A 17,789-nucleotide genomic window follows, 5' to 3' on the forward strand; every position below is an offset into this window, starting at 1 on the left:
CACCTTCTTTCTCCAAATCTTAAACTGGTGGCATGCTGTACAAACAATATTTGTGGAAATGAATGAAGGGTAGAGATCATCTTGGCAGCTGTTCAAGGTTTGGTATAAAATATCTTAAGATTTTATGTAAAAGACAGTTTCCCTCCCAGGCTTTATAATCCATCCAGGTGATATTCATGGCAGGAGGAACGCTAACTATAAGCCTACAATAATATAAATGAGCAAACCTTGAAAAGTCCTTCTAAAGAGGCAGCTATCAAAATAACAATCATCTGAAGGGAAAACGTTGTGATTCAAATGTTTTCAAGCTTCAGTAGGAGGATACTGCATAACTCTACACCTCTGAAACACACCTAATTCTGAATGGAAGCCACGTACATACAGAGGGAGTTAGAGTCCAATCCACTTCCCATTGGAGTCAATAGGAATTTTTCCACTGATTCCAATAGGAGCTGGAAAAGGCCTATATGTATCAGTACTTTTCTCTGGAGAACACTATACTTTTTTGCCCTGCTTGATGAAGAAATACAACTACAGTATAAGTGAATGACAAGTGAAAAAAGGGTCATATAGTGAAGCTTCCAAAGAAATGAGACTTCAGCAAGGGTAAAAACTGGAGGGGCATTCAATTGCTTTCTATTCCAAGTAAGGTATTTAAAGCTATTATTCTAGATAGAATAAAGAAAGTGGTAGGGTCACAATTTCAACAAGAAAAGGTATTGTTCAAACAAGAGAAATCATGTATAGATCAAATAGTAACCCTATGTGTCATCATAGAACTGTTGATCAAATGGCATTTACCACTTTATATTGATTTTATAGATGTCCCAAAAGCCATATAGAGGATAAAACTGTTTTATGGAAGTAGTTGTGCCATTATGGAAATTTCCCTCAGAAATATGTGAACATCATTCAGAGCTTCTATGAAAATATGACGTGCTAAGTAATACAAAGCAATGAACTGATTAAATCATTCAAGATTACTATAGGTGTCAGACAAGAATGTCTTATGTCACCTATGATCTTTTTTACTGGTAGGGGATTGGGTAATGAGAAAGACCACAGGGTCAGACAATGGACTGCAACACAAGTTAACAGGAGCTTGACTTTGCAGATTACATCAACTTGCTATACCATACTCACAGAGACATGAAAGCTCCAATGTATGACCGCCAGGCCTCTGCAGAGTTAGTAAGGTTGAAAAATCAACACCAAGAAAACTAAAACCATGAGAATCAACACACAACACGGAACACCAACAGAAATTTCAGAGACTGACAAAGAAGAAGCCTGCTATTTCAAATATCTTGGCAACACTGTAAATACAATGGGTGGAACAGATGAAGACTTTAAAACCAGAAGAGTAAAAGCCAGACATGTTTGTAACTCTAAAGCCAATCTGGAGAAACAGAAATCTTTCCATCCAAACTAAACTTTGAATATATAACACCACTATACAGTTGGTCTTACTATGTGGCACCGAAACTTGGAGACCTATTATGACCATATAATTTAAATTCCAAGTTTTCATTAACAGCTGCCTTAGACAAATTTTCAATATCAGATGGCTAGAAAAAAGTCACAAATAAACAACTCTGGAGAATGACGAAATAGAAACCAATAGGAAAGCAAATTACATAAAAACAATTGAGTTGGCTAGGACATAGATCAGCGGTGGGCAAACTACGGCCTACGGGACTGTCCTGCCCGGCCCCCGAGTTCCTGGCCCGGGAGGCTAGCCCCCGGCCCCTCCCCCGCTGTTCTCCCTCCCCCGCAGCCTTAGCGCGCTTGCTCCACCGCCGGCGCAATGCTCTGGGCGGCAGGTCTGTGAGCGCCTGGGGCAGCACAGCTGCAGAGCCCAGCCTGACCCAGTGTTCTGTGCTATGTGGTGGCGGTGGCGGCAGTGTGGCCTGGCTCCAGCCAGGCGGCGCAGCTGTAGCACCACCAGCCACCGGTGCTCCAGGCAGCACGGTAAGGGGACAGGGACCAGGGGGGTTGGATAGAGAGCAGGGGAGATCGGGGTGGTGGTCAGGTGGTGTGGGTGTGGATGGCAGTCAGGGGAAAAATAGGGGGTTGAATGGGGGCAGGGGTTCCAGGGGGCAGTCAGGAAGGAGGGGGGGTTGGATGGGGCGGCAGGGGGCAGTCAGGGGCAGGGGCTCTGGGGGCAGTCAGGGGACAGGGAGAAGGGGTGGTTGGATGGGGCAGGGGTCTTGGGGGGGGCGTCAGGAATGAGAGGAGGGATTGGATGGGACAGCAGGGGTCTGGGAGCAGTCAGGGGACAGGGAGCGGGGGTGTATGGATGGGGCAGGGGTCCCGGGGGGGGAGGGGGGGGCAGATAGGAGGTGTGGGCCAGGCCATGACCCCTCCCCTAACCGGTCCTCCATACAATTTACAAAACCCGATGCGGCCCTCAAGCCAAAAAATTTGCCTGCCCCTGACACAGATGGAGGAAAGACCTGAATAACATAGCAGTAGAGGCCTTGGACTGGAATTCCCAGGGCAAGAGACAATGATGTAGACGAAGGATAACATGAAAATGCACAAAAGAAACAGAACTGAAAGCTATCAGAATGACATGTGAACAAGCTAAGAATGCAGCAGGAGATCAGCAAGGATAGCAGGTAGTGGTGAAGGCCCTTTGTTCTTCATGGAAAACAGACATGAGAGAGAGGGGGAGAGAGAGAGAAATGAATGAGACTAAAATAAAATCAATACTGGAAATTCAGTTGTTTGGCAAAATAATATCTCTTTTCAGTCTGGAAAGTGTAGCTTTCCTTTAATCTGGTATCTAAAGAAAAAAACATTACTTTGAGAAAAACCTGTAGATCTTGGGTCTGTGTGTGCTGCAGAATATCTTGCTGAAGATGTTTGAACACAGATATACTCATATAGATCTGATAATCAGGACCAAGGAAAATACATGTAGCAATGTAGTGACAGATCTCACTCCAGTCCAAGTAATTCCAGAAACACTGAGATAGCCACTGCTGACAAATCTAGAAAAATACAAAAACAAATTCAATTTCTTACAGTAATTCAGTGATTAATTAATAACTTTTCTATACCACAAACCCCTTTTCCATACCAAGACCATCCCATGCCCACTTCTCATCCAGCCAGGATCTAGGCAGAACCCCTACCCAACCCATAAGTTGGTGGTCATGACTAACAGGCAGAGAACCCCAGCTTAATATATGCATTTAAAAATGATACACTACGTGGTTGGTATATTGAATAAAAAATATTATTTACCATAGTAACTGTGGTTCTTGAAGAGAGGCCTGTGTAGATCCCCACTCTTAAGAAAAGTGTGCCTCTACTGCACAAACCCAGAAGTTTGTAGCAAGCAGTGTCGGTCTTAAACTCTTCTTTTGTACTGGGATGTAAGAGCTTAAAAGAGGTGTCAAGTATCAGGGGGTAGCCGTGTTAGTCTATATCTACAAAATCCTTGTTGTTTTTGTAAAAGAGGTGTGGCTCCCAATGCCCTTTAGTCATTCCCATGTATTGAAGACTCTCTCACCTGAGGCTCTAAAGAAGGTACACAGGGAGTCTGAATTCCGATGGGCAACCATCTCAAAGAACTGCAGTTAGCACACTAAGGTCAGTAACTGTTTTCCTCCTTTGAGAACTTCCCATATGGCTCACAACTCTTGGCAGTTTAAAAAGAACAAGTGACTCTCCAGGAGGTGGTCAGAGAAGGATAAGATCAAAAATAATTCAAAGCCAGCTACTGGCTTCAGACATGTTGGTCTCAATAGTGTCTGGGTTGGAACAATGCAAAAGTGATACATAACGGTGCTGTCCTAACCAACAAAGTCAATCCAACAAAACAAATTTACCCCAAAAGTGAAAAAACCTCCAGATTAATTGTCCTAAACGTATTCTCTTCTTAACAACTATTGTTCTGCTAACAGGAAAAAGGGGTTTTGAAAAAGGATCATGAAGTGACCTTTGAAGTTTGGCCTCACTGCTTATGATGGTTAAAAAGAACCGAGGTGCAGCAGGGACCATGATCCTCATTTGATATCAATGGCCCTGAAATAATGCATGTACAACCCTGATGGACACTGCTATATAGAAGAACCCAATGCATGTATTTCAGTAATATACATCTATACAGGCAATTGTTTAAGTTGAAACACAAATTTCAAAGTTTAATGACAGAAAAAATAAACTATTCTTTATGTATTGAATTTTCTTAAGATTTTTTTAAATGGCATGGATGTCTTTGAAGGTGTATTTAATGTGTGTTTTCCTTTAAATTAAAGAATTTCTGTGCCTTGTAAATGAATGGTAGGTCCTTCCCTGAGGCACCTTTGGATTTAATTGAATGGTATGGAAGACGCGGGCTTTAGCAGCTCTTGGTTTTTCCATTTCTAAATCACAATTTGTTGCTTAATCCCTTGTGTATAGCACACTTCATTTAGCTCTAGACCACAAATCCTTTGTTAATCAGTCCCTAAGTGTTTAAAAATATGCAGCAGCAGAAAGTACTGTGTTTCTAATTAGATTACAATGGCTATGCTTTGGAATGAGATTGCATTCAGTTGTGAATTCCTATTCACTGACATTTATATATGTTAAAGTTGCTTTCATAGTTAATTGAAGCATTATTTTTTGCAATAAAATAACACAATAATGTAGCCAGAGGATGTGTGCTTATTACAGTAGTGTCCATTTTACGTGTTTCCATTAAAAACTTATTCTTGCTGTGGGTATTACCATGTGTGATAAAACTTGGCATACAAGTTATCTTATATATTTTTGTAAAGACAGATTATTTATTATTTTTAAAAGTAAGTGCAGTGTTTGTGAGAGTGATATTCCTGGAGGGAAAGCCTCTATTCCACTCAATAGCCTGCATTATTGCTGCTTGTGCAGTAGCTTTCTCCACACTGCCCCACCAATATGCCTCAGCCCTGACCCTGGAGGGACTGCATGGAGGCTAGTTCAATCTCCATGTTCATTCAGTCTTTAACATCACTGAGACTTCCAATAAGGATGTTAATGCCAATATTGATTTATTTAGTTAGTAGGTTGCTCAACTGCTCATCGCTGTAGTATTTCAACACCTCACGTACAATGCTTTTATCTACATAACACCCCTGTGGAGGTAGGGAAATATTACTACCTCCACTTAACAGATGGGGAACTGAAGAATAAAGAAATTAAGGAACTGATTTTCAGATGAGTTGAGCAGCAACAACTCTCATTGACTTGGGAATTCTTGATCTCAACACCTTTGATAATGAGGCCTTAAAGTGACTTGCTCAAGATTGCAAAAGGAGGCTTTGGGACAGATGGGAAAAGAGCCCAGATTTCCTGAATCCCAGTCCAATGCTTTAATACACGACATTCATTCCCTTCATGTGAGCTTTTTTGTGATAAGAACATCTGTCCTGTAGGAACTAGAATCCAGTGGGAATTGGGAATGCTCAGCATCTCTGAAACTCAGGCAATTAGCCTTTACTGGGACCAGATCCTGCTCACTATGCTCGTCTAAAGGAGGAGAAAAGGTGTGTTGTAAGGATATGTTCATTAACAGGTACTAACAACATATTTTTAATCCTAAACTGGACAAGGACAATTGACTTCAATGACAGCTGGATTAGGTCATGTGTGAACTGATGCCCTGTGCTATTACACTTCCTCCCCTTTCTTATTTAAAAAAAAATAGCCCGTTCCTTTCACTTTGAAAGGCAGCTTTTTCTTATATTTTAAATTTTATCCTTTATGGGTAAGACTGAGCAGTACACATAAGGAAGTAGAATCAAATTCAGACATTGTAAATCTTGATGAGTTCATGTTTTCTCTCTTTTAATCAATTCTTGCATCACATCCACACCCATTCCCATAAAGTACACACTTGGGCCCCCAAGTCTTGGCACAAAATGACCTTTTTAACGGGTTAAGCCCAGGGCGAAGAAGAGCCTGGGTGTTTGTTCATCCATAGCCTTGAGTAAATCTCTAGAAGGAACAGCACTTACATTGAACTTTACATCTTCAAAGCACAAGAGGACCTACGGTTGCTGTGTTTGAGTCATATCTCAGCCTTAGTATTACATTAATATATGGATTTGGGTTTGCTTTTTCACCTAATTGAAATGATTGGTTGTGATATCAGGAACTTTAACTCCAATATAAGCTGACCTGTCTTATACCATACATCACACAAATGTACTACGGAATTTAAGACCCTACTGGAAATGACCGTTCCACTGAAATATTTTTACCCCTTATGATTCCATTAAAAAATCCAGCACATTTTGGTTAAGTTTTTGTATAAAACAGGAAGGGGCAGCTCCTCAGCTGAAGTTCCATTGAAGTCAACTGTTTTCCATTTTAAAATGTTTTAACTGTGTACTTTTAGTCCTAAACATAAAAATCTATATTAAAAAAACCTACAAAATGAATAGTTACCTGCTTTTCATAACAATTTACTTTGTGTGGCTGAAGACTAAAACTTTATTCTTTAGTCGTTTTATTGTGGCTGGGTTTTATAGCTTGTTATGTAGCTGAGCCATAGTTGCTTCAACCTTTTCTGAATATCTTTGATTTTGTGGATTTAAGTCAAACATTTAACAATGCTTTAATATGCTTTTGTAAATTACCTGTGATGGAGTGAAACCAGACATGTGGAAAGCTGAAAAGACAAGTGGCAACTCAGCCTTCAGCAACATCTCAATGTAGTGAGCGCTGCAAAAATAGATGGGGTGGATGCCAGATTCTGCTGTGTCAATAGGTAGGTGTACCTGACCAACAAAGCAAACAACAAATAATAATTGTTAGTTACTATAAAAGAAAATGTATGATTTTACTTTAAAAGACACTACTAAATAAGTAAATATTCTTTGGTACCAGAAGCAGGAGAAAAGTGTGGTAAAATGTGTGGAAAACTGTAAAGAGAGTAACTGTTACAAAAATGTTTACCGGCTATTTCTCTCGGTTGACAGGCCAATTCCTTATTACATATATGGTTTAATGAATGTTACCTTTGTGAGTAGGAAGTGTGATTCCCACCCCCCTCCGTTGAACAAGCAGACACACAAAGACTGTTTATAAATGAAGGAGCGGAGAATATGAGAGGGTTTCTTTCTGCAATTCTATATAGTGGGTAGAAAGTTGGATGGAGCTGTCATGATTTGCCCAGGTGTGGTGTGTGTATGTGGAGGAGAATATATATGGAGGGTAGGAGTGAAGTTCTTTTTGAATGGGAGAAGGGAATGAGAGGTTACCAGTGTGGAATGTTCTGGGTAGATGGATGTGTGGTTTGTAAGTAATGTGGTTTTGGCTTGGGGAAGATATGCATTCCTTTGAACTTTTCCTTCTTCCGCCTCTGGGTCTTGGCTCACAGGAGGTTGCATGTATACTACAATCTCCCACTCCATATAGGTGACACCTCAGTTGGGATTGAGAGTTACATAATGGGAAAGATTAAGATTTCTGTTTGGGGCAAGAAGGAGGTAGAGTTGGGTTCTGGATTGTACATGTTAATGTTTTGTTGGAGCTAATTAACATTTAATGTGGGGATCTTTAGCCTAAAACTGCGTTATACTTTTGCCTGAATGTTCCACGCTTGTTAATATAGCTATGAAGATACCAAACTCCTCAGTACGGAGGATGATCAGCACAAACAAGACTCACAAAATGAAGCCAACCTTCTCAGTGCTGGAACAGCCACAGAACTGGACCAGGTGCTGTTCATATGGTATGTACTACAAGTGGGAATATACAAACACCCTCTTGAAAAAGAGCTAGAGAATCATCTAATAAACCCACAATTTTCTAGTGACTGACTATAGCTGATAGTTTAATTTACACCAGTTACAGAACCTGACAATGTACAATACCTAACCAAACAAAAAAGATTTTTTTAAATAGATGACATCATATTTAACGAAGGATGAAAATTATGGAACTTGTGTAACTAGCTTGATTTAAATACCAGCCATTTGAAATATGGAATCATTTAGTACTTGGTCAGTACGGAAGTTTCTAATTACTAAAAGCATTTTAGTATTTTTCTGTACAACTCTGATATTTTGTGGTGTTTATTGATCTTATAATACAACAAAGCTAATAATCAAAACAATGAATTTGCACAGTGTAATAATAATAAAAAAGGCCACTCAATAGTACCTTCTCCCTACACAAAGAATTTAACACAACTAATAAAGTTTATTTTACTGCCAACTTTAACATTCAATAACACTGCAATTACCATTAGTCTACCCGTTATTTCACTGCCTTTAAACAACCATTTGAACAAATGTCAAATCTATATTTTTCTGAGAGAATTTTTAAGGGACAAGCATTCATTTAGTGAATGTTAATGAAAAGTGAAACAACAACTCAGTGAAACTGATAAACATTCCTTTTAAAAATGTCAAAGCCACCTTTAAAAAGAAAAGCTTTTAAAGTCTTACAGAAACATGCAGTCTTCGCAGCCAGAGAAATGCTGAGATGAGAAGACTGGAAAATTGCTGAAGAAATGTTAATGTTTTCTCTCTTTCTCCTGACATTATCAGAAATACAGATGATGCAAACCAGTCATAGCCAGCATAACCTTCCTGCAGACAACCTGTAGGAGAACGTTAAGGAACTCTGACAAACAACCAACTATTGCTGGCATATAAAATAATCAGCTAAATTAAAAAAAAATTAAAATAGATTGTGAATCACAACAAATCAGGTACTGTAAAAAAAAAAATGGGATTCTGAAAGTTAATATAACAATTCAAACAGAACAATGTCAAGATGTGTAGACCTAGGGTCTTACTGCAGCAGCTCCAGAGTTGCACCAGAGTAGCTACACTGAAGATGGTTTCTTCAACATAAAAAGTCCATTAAAACTGGAGTAAAATTCACTGGGATAAATTAGGCCCCTAGACTTTGAACTATCTAATTTTCCTCTCCGCAAAGTCCACATAATTCTTCCATGACCCTTGAAAAAACAAAAACACACAAACCTAGGTTCTTGTATGCTTATTTTAAGGTAACGCCAGTAGCCCAACACCCATAAGTACTTTTATAACACTAAACAAGTGTATGCATGCAATAAAGAGGAGGGTGGAAAAAAACATTTCAGTAAGAAAACAGGTTGCAGCTTCCAAACTTCCAAGGAGATATAAAACAATAGTAAACATAAAAAATTGAAAGGCTTTAAAAATGAAGTATATTTTGCCAGCGTCCTTAAATATTTTATAAAATAATAAATCAAACACATTACTAGGTAAGAGAGCCTGTCAAAGCATTTTTTTGTTTTGTGTTTCTTTTATACAAACAAGTAAAATTCACAATTATATGAAAAAATATTAGATCAAAACCTTAGTACAAATCAAATTATAATTACAGATGACTAAATGTTCAATATTAGTAATATTATCATCAATATTACAGAAGAAACTAGCAGACCTAATGGGGATCAGAGCTAATTGCTCTGGGCACTGTACAAGCATATTAAAAAACATGGTTCTGCCCCGAAGAACTTAAAATCAAAACCAGACAAGACATGCAAACAAGTTTAATAATTAAATGAAAGGGAAGGATGAAGATTACAGTCAAAGATCATACAGTTATTCTGTCAAGTTCACATTTTAGTGATAGAAAGGTTTCATAATAATGGATTTTTCTGTTGTGTGTGTACAAAATGTAATGAAAAATACTATGTAGTCTGCACCACCACCAGGAATTCAAAGAACACGATAAATGAAAAATTTCTTTGACAGTTCAACTGTCACTAATGTCTTGGTCAATCTAATTTGTGTCATCAAAAAAGGATACGAAGTGAGGACTGTACAGATGTTTGCTGTTGTTTCAGAAATTTGTCACAATGCATTAACACCAGGCACAGATCATTTTCAGCACCATCTTTCAGCAAATTTAAATATTTACCATACCTAATAAAATAAAGTTTAAACAAACTTAGACATTTAAGTTTAAATAAAAGTAAAGCATAAAATGTCTATTCTTTAAAAACAAGAACACATTTTCCTGGATGCATTTAATATAGTTCTAGAATTTATGAAAAGTTAAGAACTCAGAGTCCTATATGTCATAAAGTGTATACTGTGGTTCGGACAGGGGACTCAATCTGGTGACAGTTCGGGAAGCAACTGGTGAACTGATCTAGATTTTATTGAAGGAGCACAGCAGACATTCCTTACTAAGGGCTTATCTACATTACCCGCTGGATCGACGGGCAGGGATCGATCCAGCGGGGGTCGATTTATCGCGTCTAGTCTACATGCGATAAATCGACCGCCAAGCGCTCTCCCATCGACTCTGGTACTCCATCAAGGCGAGAGGCGCAGCCATCAACTTTCTGCAGTGAAGACACCATGGTAAGTAGATCTAAGTACGTTGATTTCAGCTATGTTATTCACGTAGTTGTGTAACTTAGATTGGACATCCCCCACCCCACCCCATCCCCGTAGTGTAGACCAGGCCTAAGGTTTGCAACCTATCATAGGAGTCTTATTATATCCACAGCTGTCCCTGGACATTCAGATTCCAGCAGTGGACAAAACTGTTTTTTTTTTTTTTTTTTTTTTTTCAATCTGCACTGTGCTAGAAGGCCTCAACCATTTGTTTCAGACACAGACCTTGCTTCCATTATCCATTTCTTTGTGATTTCAAGATAAGACTATTGCAAAGTCTACAGATGAGGCAATTCTTTAAGATCATTTGGAAATTTAGGCCTCAAACCTTCACACACTTATGCAACCTTGCTCACATGAGCTGTCCTATTGACTTTAATAGGATTACACGTGTTTAAAGTTAAGCATGGATGTGATCCTTTGCAAGGTCAGGGTCTGAAATTCCTATAGAAAGTGGTGTAGAAATTTGGTAAAGAAATAATCTGCTTAATCTGCAGCAAGGGAGATTTAGGTTAGATATTAGGAAAATATTTCTAATAGAAGGATAGTTAAGCATTGGAATACAGGGCTTTGGAGTGGAGCCCAGAGCAGCTCCGGAGCAGTGGAGCTGCAGGTTTTTGCCTGGAGCTGGAGAGGAGCTGGAGCACAGCTCCAAAGCCCTGTATGGAATAGGCTTCTAAGGGAGGCTGTGGAATCTCCATTGTTGGAGGTTTTTAAGAACAGGTTAGACAAGCATCTGTCAGAGACATTCTTTGTCCTGCCTCAGAGCAGGGGAATGGACTATATGACCTCTCGAGGTCCTCTCCAGCCCTATATTTCTATGATTCTATAATGTAATTTTAGCTGTAAATCTTGCTAAACAAGTTGCAATTAGCCCTTAGGACAATAATGAATAGTAACCTATTTAATTTGTTGCAGATAATTTAATCATGTACTAATACCTTTTTCATCTTTAAAATAAGAATTCATTCGCTCAAAAATGATCTTTAGATTTAAATGGTACAAAACGTTGAGTTGATGGATTAAATATCATTAAAGTCATTGCAAAGAAATCAAACAAACTCTAGAAATACACAAGGGAAATATTTTAATACAATGTACCTGACTGTCATTTTAATGCCAAGCTGCTGCACAGATGAAAGGCTTTCATTCTTCACATTTGCATCATCAGCTAAAAACAAAAGAAAAAAGAAACAAACATGTAAAAAGTCTGCATTATAATGATTTTAATTGAAAATGGATGAAAGTAATATTTTTACATATTTTAATGCCAAGTCTAGAACATTGTTTTGTATCTGAAGTGCTGTCAGTAATCTCTGCAAAGGTTATTACAGGAAACTATATACAACTGAACCCTCTGATTTTTTTCTAAAAAAGATGTTTGAAAACAAAAAGCAAGTATGTGCATGTTTCTCATGGTCACAACCAGCCTTCAGCACAACTAGAACGAACAACTAGTTGAGGCCCTACTTGTTGATACCTCCATTCTCAGCATAACATCCTCTCTATGGCAGGTGACATAGACAAAACTGTAACTCCTGGCCCAATTGCCTCCCTTCCAGCAGTTTGAGACCTCACAAGTATAAAGCCAACCTTGTTTGCACATACAGTGTTGTAAATCTCACCAAATATATTAAAAATATTGAACTGAAAGGGATCTACAATTACTTTAATCATTTCTTAAAAATGTTTTTGTGGAAACCGACTAACATGGCTACCCCTCTGATACTTGTTCATCATTTATTGTTCTGCGTGACTGTAATGTACACATCTACTTTAGGCACTTTGTATTCGATTAAAAAGCTGTAAAGTAGAGCAAAAAACTAATAAATCTGGTGCATTAAAACTAAGCATCCTCTATAAATGTTAGTTTTTTACACATTTAAATCCTAAATGCAAAAGACCTAACAAAAGGATATTCTCTCACACACACATTATAATCAAAGACAAGTGTAGATTCCTCAGCAAACGATTAGCACATAATAAATGTTCTGAGTTGGAGGGGTCCAGGGTCAAACAGGTTCTGATTTTCATTTGCTAGTTTAATTTCTGTTCCTGGCTAGAAAGTACTAATAAATTTACACTAAGCAGGTTTTTGTCATCTATCCAGTGGATGGCATGATTCTCTTAATATTCGTGATTGTTTATATATCTCAGCAGAAACTAATATATACCATTTTCCCGGGATGGAAGTGATAATTCTGTGATGGATCAGATCACTTTCTAATTTGATGGGTATTTTCTCCCATCCCACTTGAACAGGCATAAGAAACTACACTAAAGGAGCTACTAGTACCAATTTAAGTGAGCTCTCTAGTTTCCTTGTTTGCATACAAGCCATGGACACCATTGTACTAAAGATAAAATATTTACAAGCTGGGGGAAGTGAAGCCCTGGCTGGAATGAAAAAGGTTAAGAAGAGCAACTAAGAAAATAAGCCCTCCATTTGGATCAGAGGAAATAGATCAAAATGTTATTGAAAGAGTGAAGAAAACACAATACAGGAAAATTACATTTAATAAAGAAGAGAGACAGTTCAACAGTAGAACAGTGATAAGAAAACACAAGCTGTGTATTAAAACATTAATAAGATATAACCATCAAAGAACAAGGGTCATTAGAAACTGACCTTGTCCATCTGTGAAATATCATTTATAGGTAAGAAAAATCATTTGTCCTCTGAGCAAGACAAGGTCTTTCTCTAATGGGCTCTAAATAGCAAACCCACAACAATAGGAGGGAATTATTTTTCCAGGCACCCAAGTCAGAATGCCTTGTGTAATTAGGGCCAATGATAATATGAAAAATGACTGCATCACAGCCCAGAGTCTGAGACTCTTTTTCAATTTACAACAGTGAGTTATTATTATTGGTATTCAAAGAACATAATTGATTTCATTGATTTTATTTGCCTTTTATTCTCCATTGTCATAATTTCTTAGTTGCTGGAAAATATTTTTCCCTTTATCATATTCCCTTTTATATTTTTCTCTGCATTTTAAAGGAAGATAAAATTAACATGGGGTTTGGATTTTATAACAATTCCACATTATATAGTACCTTGTCAAGCCAAAAACTCTTGCTTTTGTGTACTAGCATATCTGATGTAATCATAGCTCTGAACATAGTGCAGGTTAACTGCAAATCCAGCGCTAGCAAAGGGAACATAAAAATTGTACTTTTCATCCTATGTAAAGAGTCATGACTTTTCATTTTTTCAATTAACGGACTGGAAATGAAGATTTAACAAAACAAAACAAAAATATTTAGAATCCAGAGGACTATCACCATCTACTTAAAAAACTGGAGCTATAAAACCTTAGTCTTCCTTTAAGATTACCTAAAAATTGTATGAGATACTTAAATATTGTAGATCACAATCCATGGACAACAGGTAGATTTTTGTTCTTGGGAAGAAAGATTGACTGTGGTTGTAATGAAGTCCAAACTGTGTCTGATTCAATATGCACAATTTAATTTTCCACAAAACTGATCTGACAGACATTTATCAATAAAACTGTTATGTTTAACTGTCTTGAAACACTACGGTTTTCAAAACTCAAGCCTCAAAAGATCAATTTTCCCAATAAGAACATGATTTCTCCTGAAACAAAAGGCAGAACATCTCTGAAATGTCAATTAAATGGAGAGGAGATACAGGATCTGTAATTAAACAGAAGAAAATAGGCTATAGTAGCATTTTCCCATATGTCGAACCCAGCAAAAGAATTAAACATAAGGGACAGATTCACTTTCCTCTCACAGTTCACAGGAAAAAAAGAACTATATTGAACATGTGTAATCCGATTTTTAAAAAGAATGAAATGTAAAATAGATGTTTCTTAATCCATGTAAAATTTCATGATTTGATGGATGTCAGGATTCCACACATACACCCTTTAAAAACTCATACTGAGAATAATATAATATATGGCAATAAAAAAGTCAGATAATCTTTCCCACTCTACGACACAAACTGGACAATTTATTATTAGGGGAGAGAGATTTTTGAAATATGTGTGTTACCTGCTCTTTGGATGAAAATACCCATTATTTAGTGCAATCCGGTTAATTAAAAAAATAAAATTTTCTTCAGAATATCTTTATGAACCAAGGCCAAAAGTCATCCCTGGCAATGAATAGTTTAGCAACAACCAGAAAAAGGGATAAATTCTACAAGAGATTTTTTTCTGCCTTTTTTAAAATCTGAAAATATTTTTATCATCTGTACCCATCACATCTAATTTCCAAGAATACCATGTTGCCAAGTATCAGAGGGTAGCCGTGTTAGTCTGCATCCACAAAAACAACCTAAAAGACTAACAGGTTTATTTGGGCATAAGTTTTTGTGGGTAAAAACCCCACTTCTTCAGATGCATAGAGTGACAATTACAGATACAGGCATAAATATACTGACATATGCAGAGAAGGCAGTTACCTTACAAGTGGAGAACCAGTGTTGACAGGGCCAATTCAATCAGGGTGGATGTGGTCCACTCCCAATAATTGATGAGGAGGTGTCAATACCAAGAGAGGGGAAAACTGCTTTTGTAGTGAGCCAGCCACTCCCAGTCCCTATTCAAGCCAAAATAATGGTGTTAAATTTGCAAATGAATTGTAGCTCTCCAGTTTCTCTTTGAAGTCTGTTTTTGGAGGCTTTTTGTTGAAGGATGGCTACTTTTAAATCTGTTATTGAATGTCCACACGAGGATGGACTACAAGCTTTCAGGAACAGTATCCCTGATGAGGCTACGACACACCTGGTCTCATCAAGTGTCCTCTTTGTCCTCTCCCACAACGATTTCAGATTTGGGGACAAATTATAACTTCAGCGGCACTGCTATGGTTACCCACATGGCCCCATAGTATGCCAACATTCTTATGGCTGACTTAGAACAACACTTCCTCAGCTTTCATCCCCCAGCGCCCCTCCTCTACTTGGATTACATTGATGACATCTTCATCATATGGACCCATGGGAAGGAGGCCCTTGAAGAATTCCACCTAGATTTCAACAATTTCCACACCACCATCAACCTCAGCCTGGACCAGTCCACACAACAGATCCACTTCCTGGACTCTACAGTGCAAATACGTGATGGCCACATAAACACCACCTTATACCAGAAACCTACTTACTGCTATACTTACCTACATGCCTCCAGCTTCCATCCAGGACACATCACACGATCCATTGTCTACAGCCAAGCCCTAAGATACAACCAAATTTGCTCCAATCCCTCAGAGAGAGACTAACATGTACAGTACCTTTATCAAGCATTCTTAAAACTACAATACCCACCTGGGGAAGTGAGGAAACAGATTGACATAGTGAGACGAGTACCCAGATGTCACTTACTACAGGACGGGCCCAACAAGGAAAATAACAGAACACCACTGGCACGTACAGCCCACAGCTAAAACTTCTCCAGCACATCATCAACGATCTACAACCTATCCTGGAAAACAACCCCTTACTTTCACAGACCTTGGGAGGCAGGCCAGTCCTCACATATAGACAGCCCCCCAACCTGAAGCAAATACTCACCAGCAACTACATACCACAGAAACACTAACCCAGGAACCAATCCCTGTAACAAATCCCATTGCCTACTCTGTTCCCATATCTACTCTAGTGACACCATCAAAGAACCCAATCACATGAGCCACATCATCAGAGGTTCATTCACCTGCACATCTACTAATGTGATATATGCCATCATGTGCCAGCAATGCCCCTCTGCCATGTGCATTGGCCAAACTAGACAGTCTCTATGTAAAATAATAAATGGACACAAATGAGACATCAGGATTGGTAACATACAAAAGCCAGTAGGAGAACACTTCAATCTCCCTGGACATTCAATAACAGATTTAAAAGTAGTCATTCTTCAACAAAAAAATCTTCAAAAATAGACTTCAAAGAGAAAATGCAGAGCTACAATTCATTTGCAAATTTAACACCATTAATTTGGGCTTGAATAGGGACTGGGAGTGCTGGCTTACTACAAAAGCAATTTCCCCTCTCTTGGTAAGTCCCTCATCAATTATTGGGAGTGGACCACATCCACCCTGCTTGAATTGGCCTTGTCAACACTGGTTTTCCACTTGTAAGATAACTCCCTTCTCTTCATGTGTCAGTGTATTTATGCCTGCATCTGTAATTTTCACTCTATGCATCTGAAGAAGTGGGTTTTTACCAATGAAAGCTTATGCCCAAATAAATCTGTTAGTCTTTAAGGTGCCACCGGACTCCTCGCTGTTTTTTTTTTAAGAATACCATGTCTTTTTCTTTCTTACTACAGATTCCATTCTTTGGATTCCCAAACCTTTCCAATATAATTTTTTTGTTGCCTTAATTTCTTTATCTCTTTCCTTTCCAGGGACTTTCTTTCCTTTCCTCACCTAGATTCCTCAGTTGTCTTCCATTAGCTATTTTCTTCTCACTGTTTCAGATTTCTTCCAATTTTTTGCAGAATATTTAATTAATGCTACAGACAAAATATAGCCATATAGTGATAACAGACACTGGCTAATAAAGTAATGCAACTATGCAAACAAAATAAACGTGAACTACTAGCAACAGTCAGATAGCAAACAGAGAAAACAGGATGACTGTACTGATAGGTCTGGCATGAAAAAAACAAGCAAGAGTAGTTTGTAACAAAAATTCTTGGTGACTTAAGGACTAGACTGGATAGAACTGACAGTTTGTTTCATTAAACTGTCTGAACAGGAGACCTAGGCTGAAGACCTTGAGATGTTATCTCTTAGTTTAGTGGAAACTAATCAAGTTATAAAGATGCCAACCACATCCCTCTTTAGTACACTGCAGAGGCCAATTAACTGAATATGAATAAATCCAGTTATTCATTAAGTCATGCATACTAGTCTTCTAAAGAAGCTACAACAGCAGTCTGGAGCTGAAAGAGCTACAATACCATGTAGCAATGGAGGTCATGCTTAGATACCAGTCTCCTTGCTGATAAAAATATAGTTAGTAAAACTGATAATGATTGAAAGATAAGAACTTTTTAAAATTACAATAATAATTTCTGAATGAAACTGTGCAATAAGTATGGACAAATTGTATTTTAGTGATGGGGAAAAAAACAGAAAGTTTACTATTTAACTTAAATTAGTATTCACTTCCATTTCACATCATTCTGCTTCATAACATCTTCACTAGTCTATCTCCTCTACAGTTAAACTGGAAAAACCTCAAGTTCAACGAAGCTATTAGTTGCATTGACAGCCATTGCTAATGCAACTCAGACATTCTGACCCAGATTATCACATAGTGTAAATTGGCTCAGCTCCACTGACTTCAGTGGAATTACACCAGTTTACCCCCAGATAAGGATCTGGCTATCCCTCTTTCCAGCAGGAGGACCACGTGGTGGCAGCAAG

The 17,789-nt window shown here is 38.2% G+C and overlaps 1 protein-coding gene across 26 annotated transcripts in view; it reads right to left on the reverse strand.

Annotated features, from left to right (window-relative positions):
* TBC1D32 (TBC1 domain family member 32) overlaps positions 1–17,789 on the reverse strand; it is a 159,162-nt gene that overhangs the window by 17,552 nt on the left and 123,821 nt on the right. For 20 of the 26 annotated variants that reach the window (XM_065588428.1, XM_065588427.1, XM_065588424.1 and 17 more), the window contains 5 exons: positions 11,481–11,550; positions 9,784–9,899; positions 8,427–8,581; positions 6,612–6,752; positions 2,808–2,996 (listed from right to left, as the gene is read on the reverse strand). In XM_065588428.1, coding sequence (XP_065444500.1) covers positions 2,808–2,996; positions 6,612–6,752; positions 8,427–8,581; positions 9,784–9,899; positions 11,481–11,550 — 671 coding nt within the window. Of the gene's footprint in view, positions 1–2,807; positions 2,997–3,028; positions 3,391–5,002; positions 5,500–6,611; positions 6,753–8,426; positions 8,582–9,783; positions 9,900–11,480; positions 11,551–14,817; positions 14,955–17,789 lie in introns of those variants that run through there. The other 6 variants (XM_065588425.1, XM_065588445.1, XM_065588429.1 and 3 more) reach the window with 4 other exon arrangements.

Source organism: Chrysemys picta, chromosome 3 (genome assembly GCF_011386835.1).
Source record: "Chrysemys picta bellii isolate R12L10 chromosome 3, ASM1138683v2, whole genome shotgun sequence".
Taxonomy (NCBI): domain Eukaryota; kingdom Metazoa; phylum Chordata; order Testudines; family Emydidae; genus Chrysemys; species Chrysemys picta.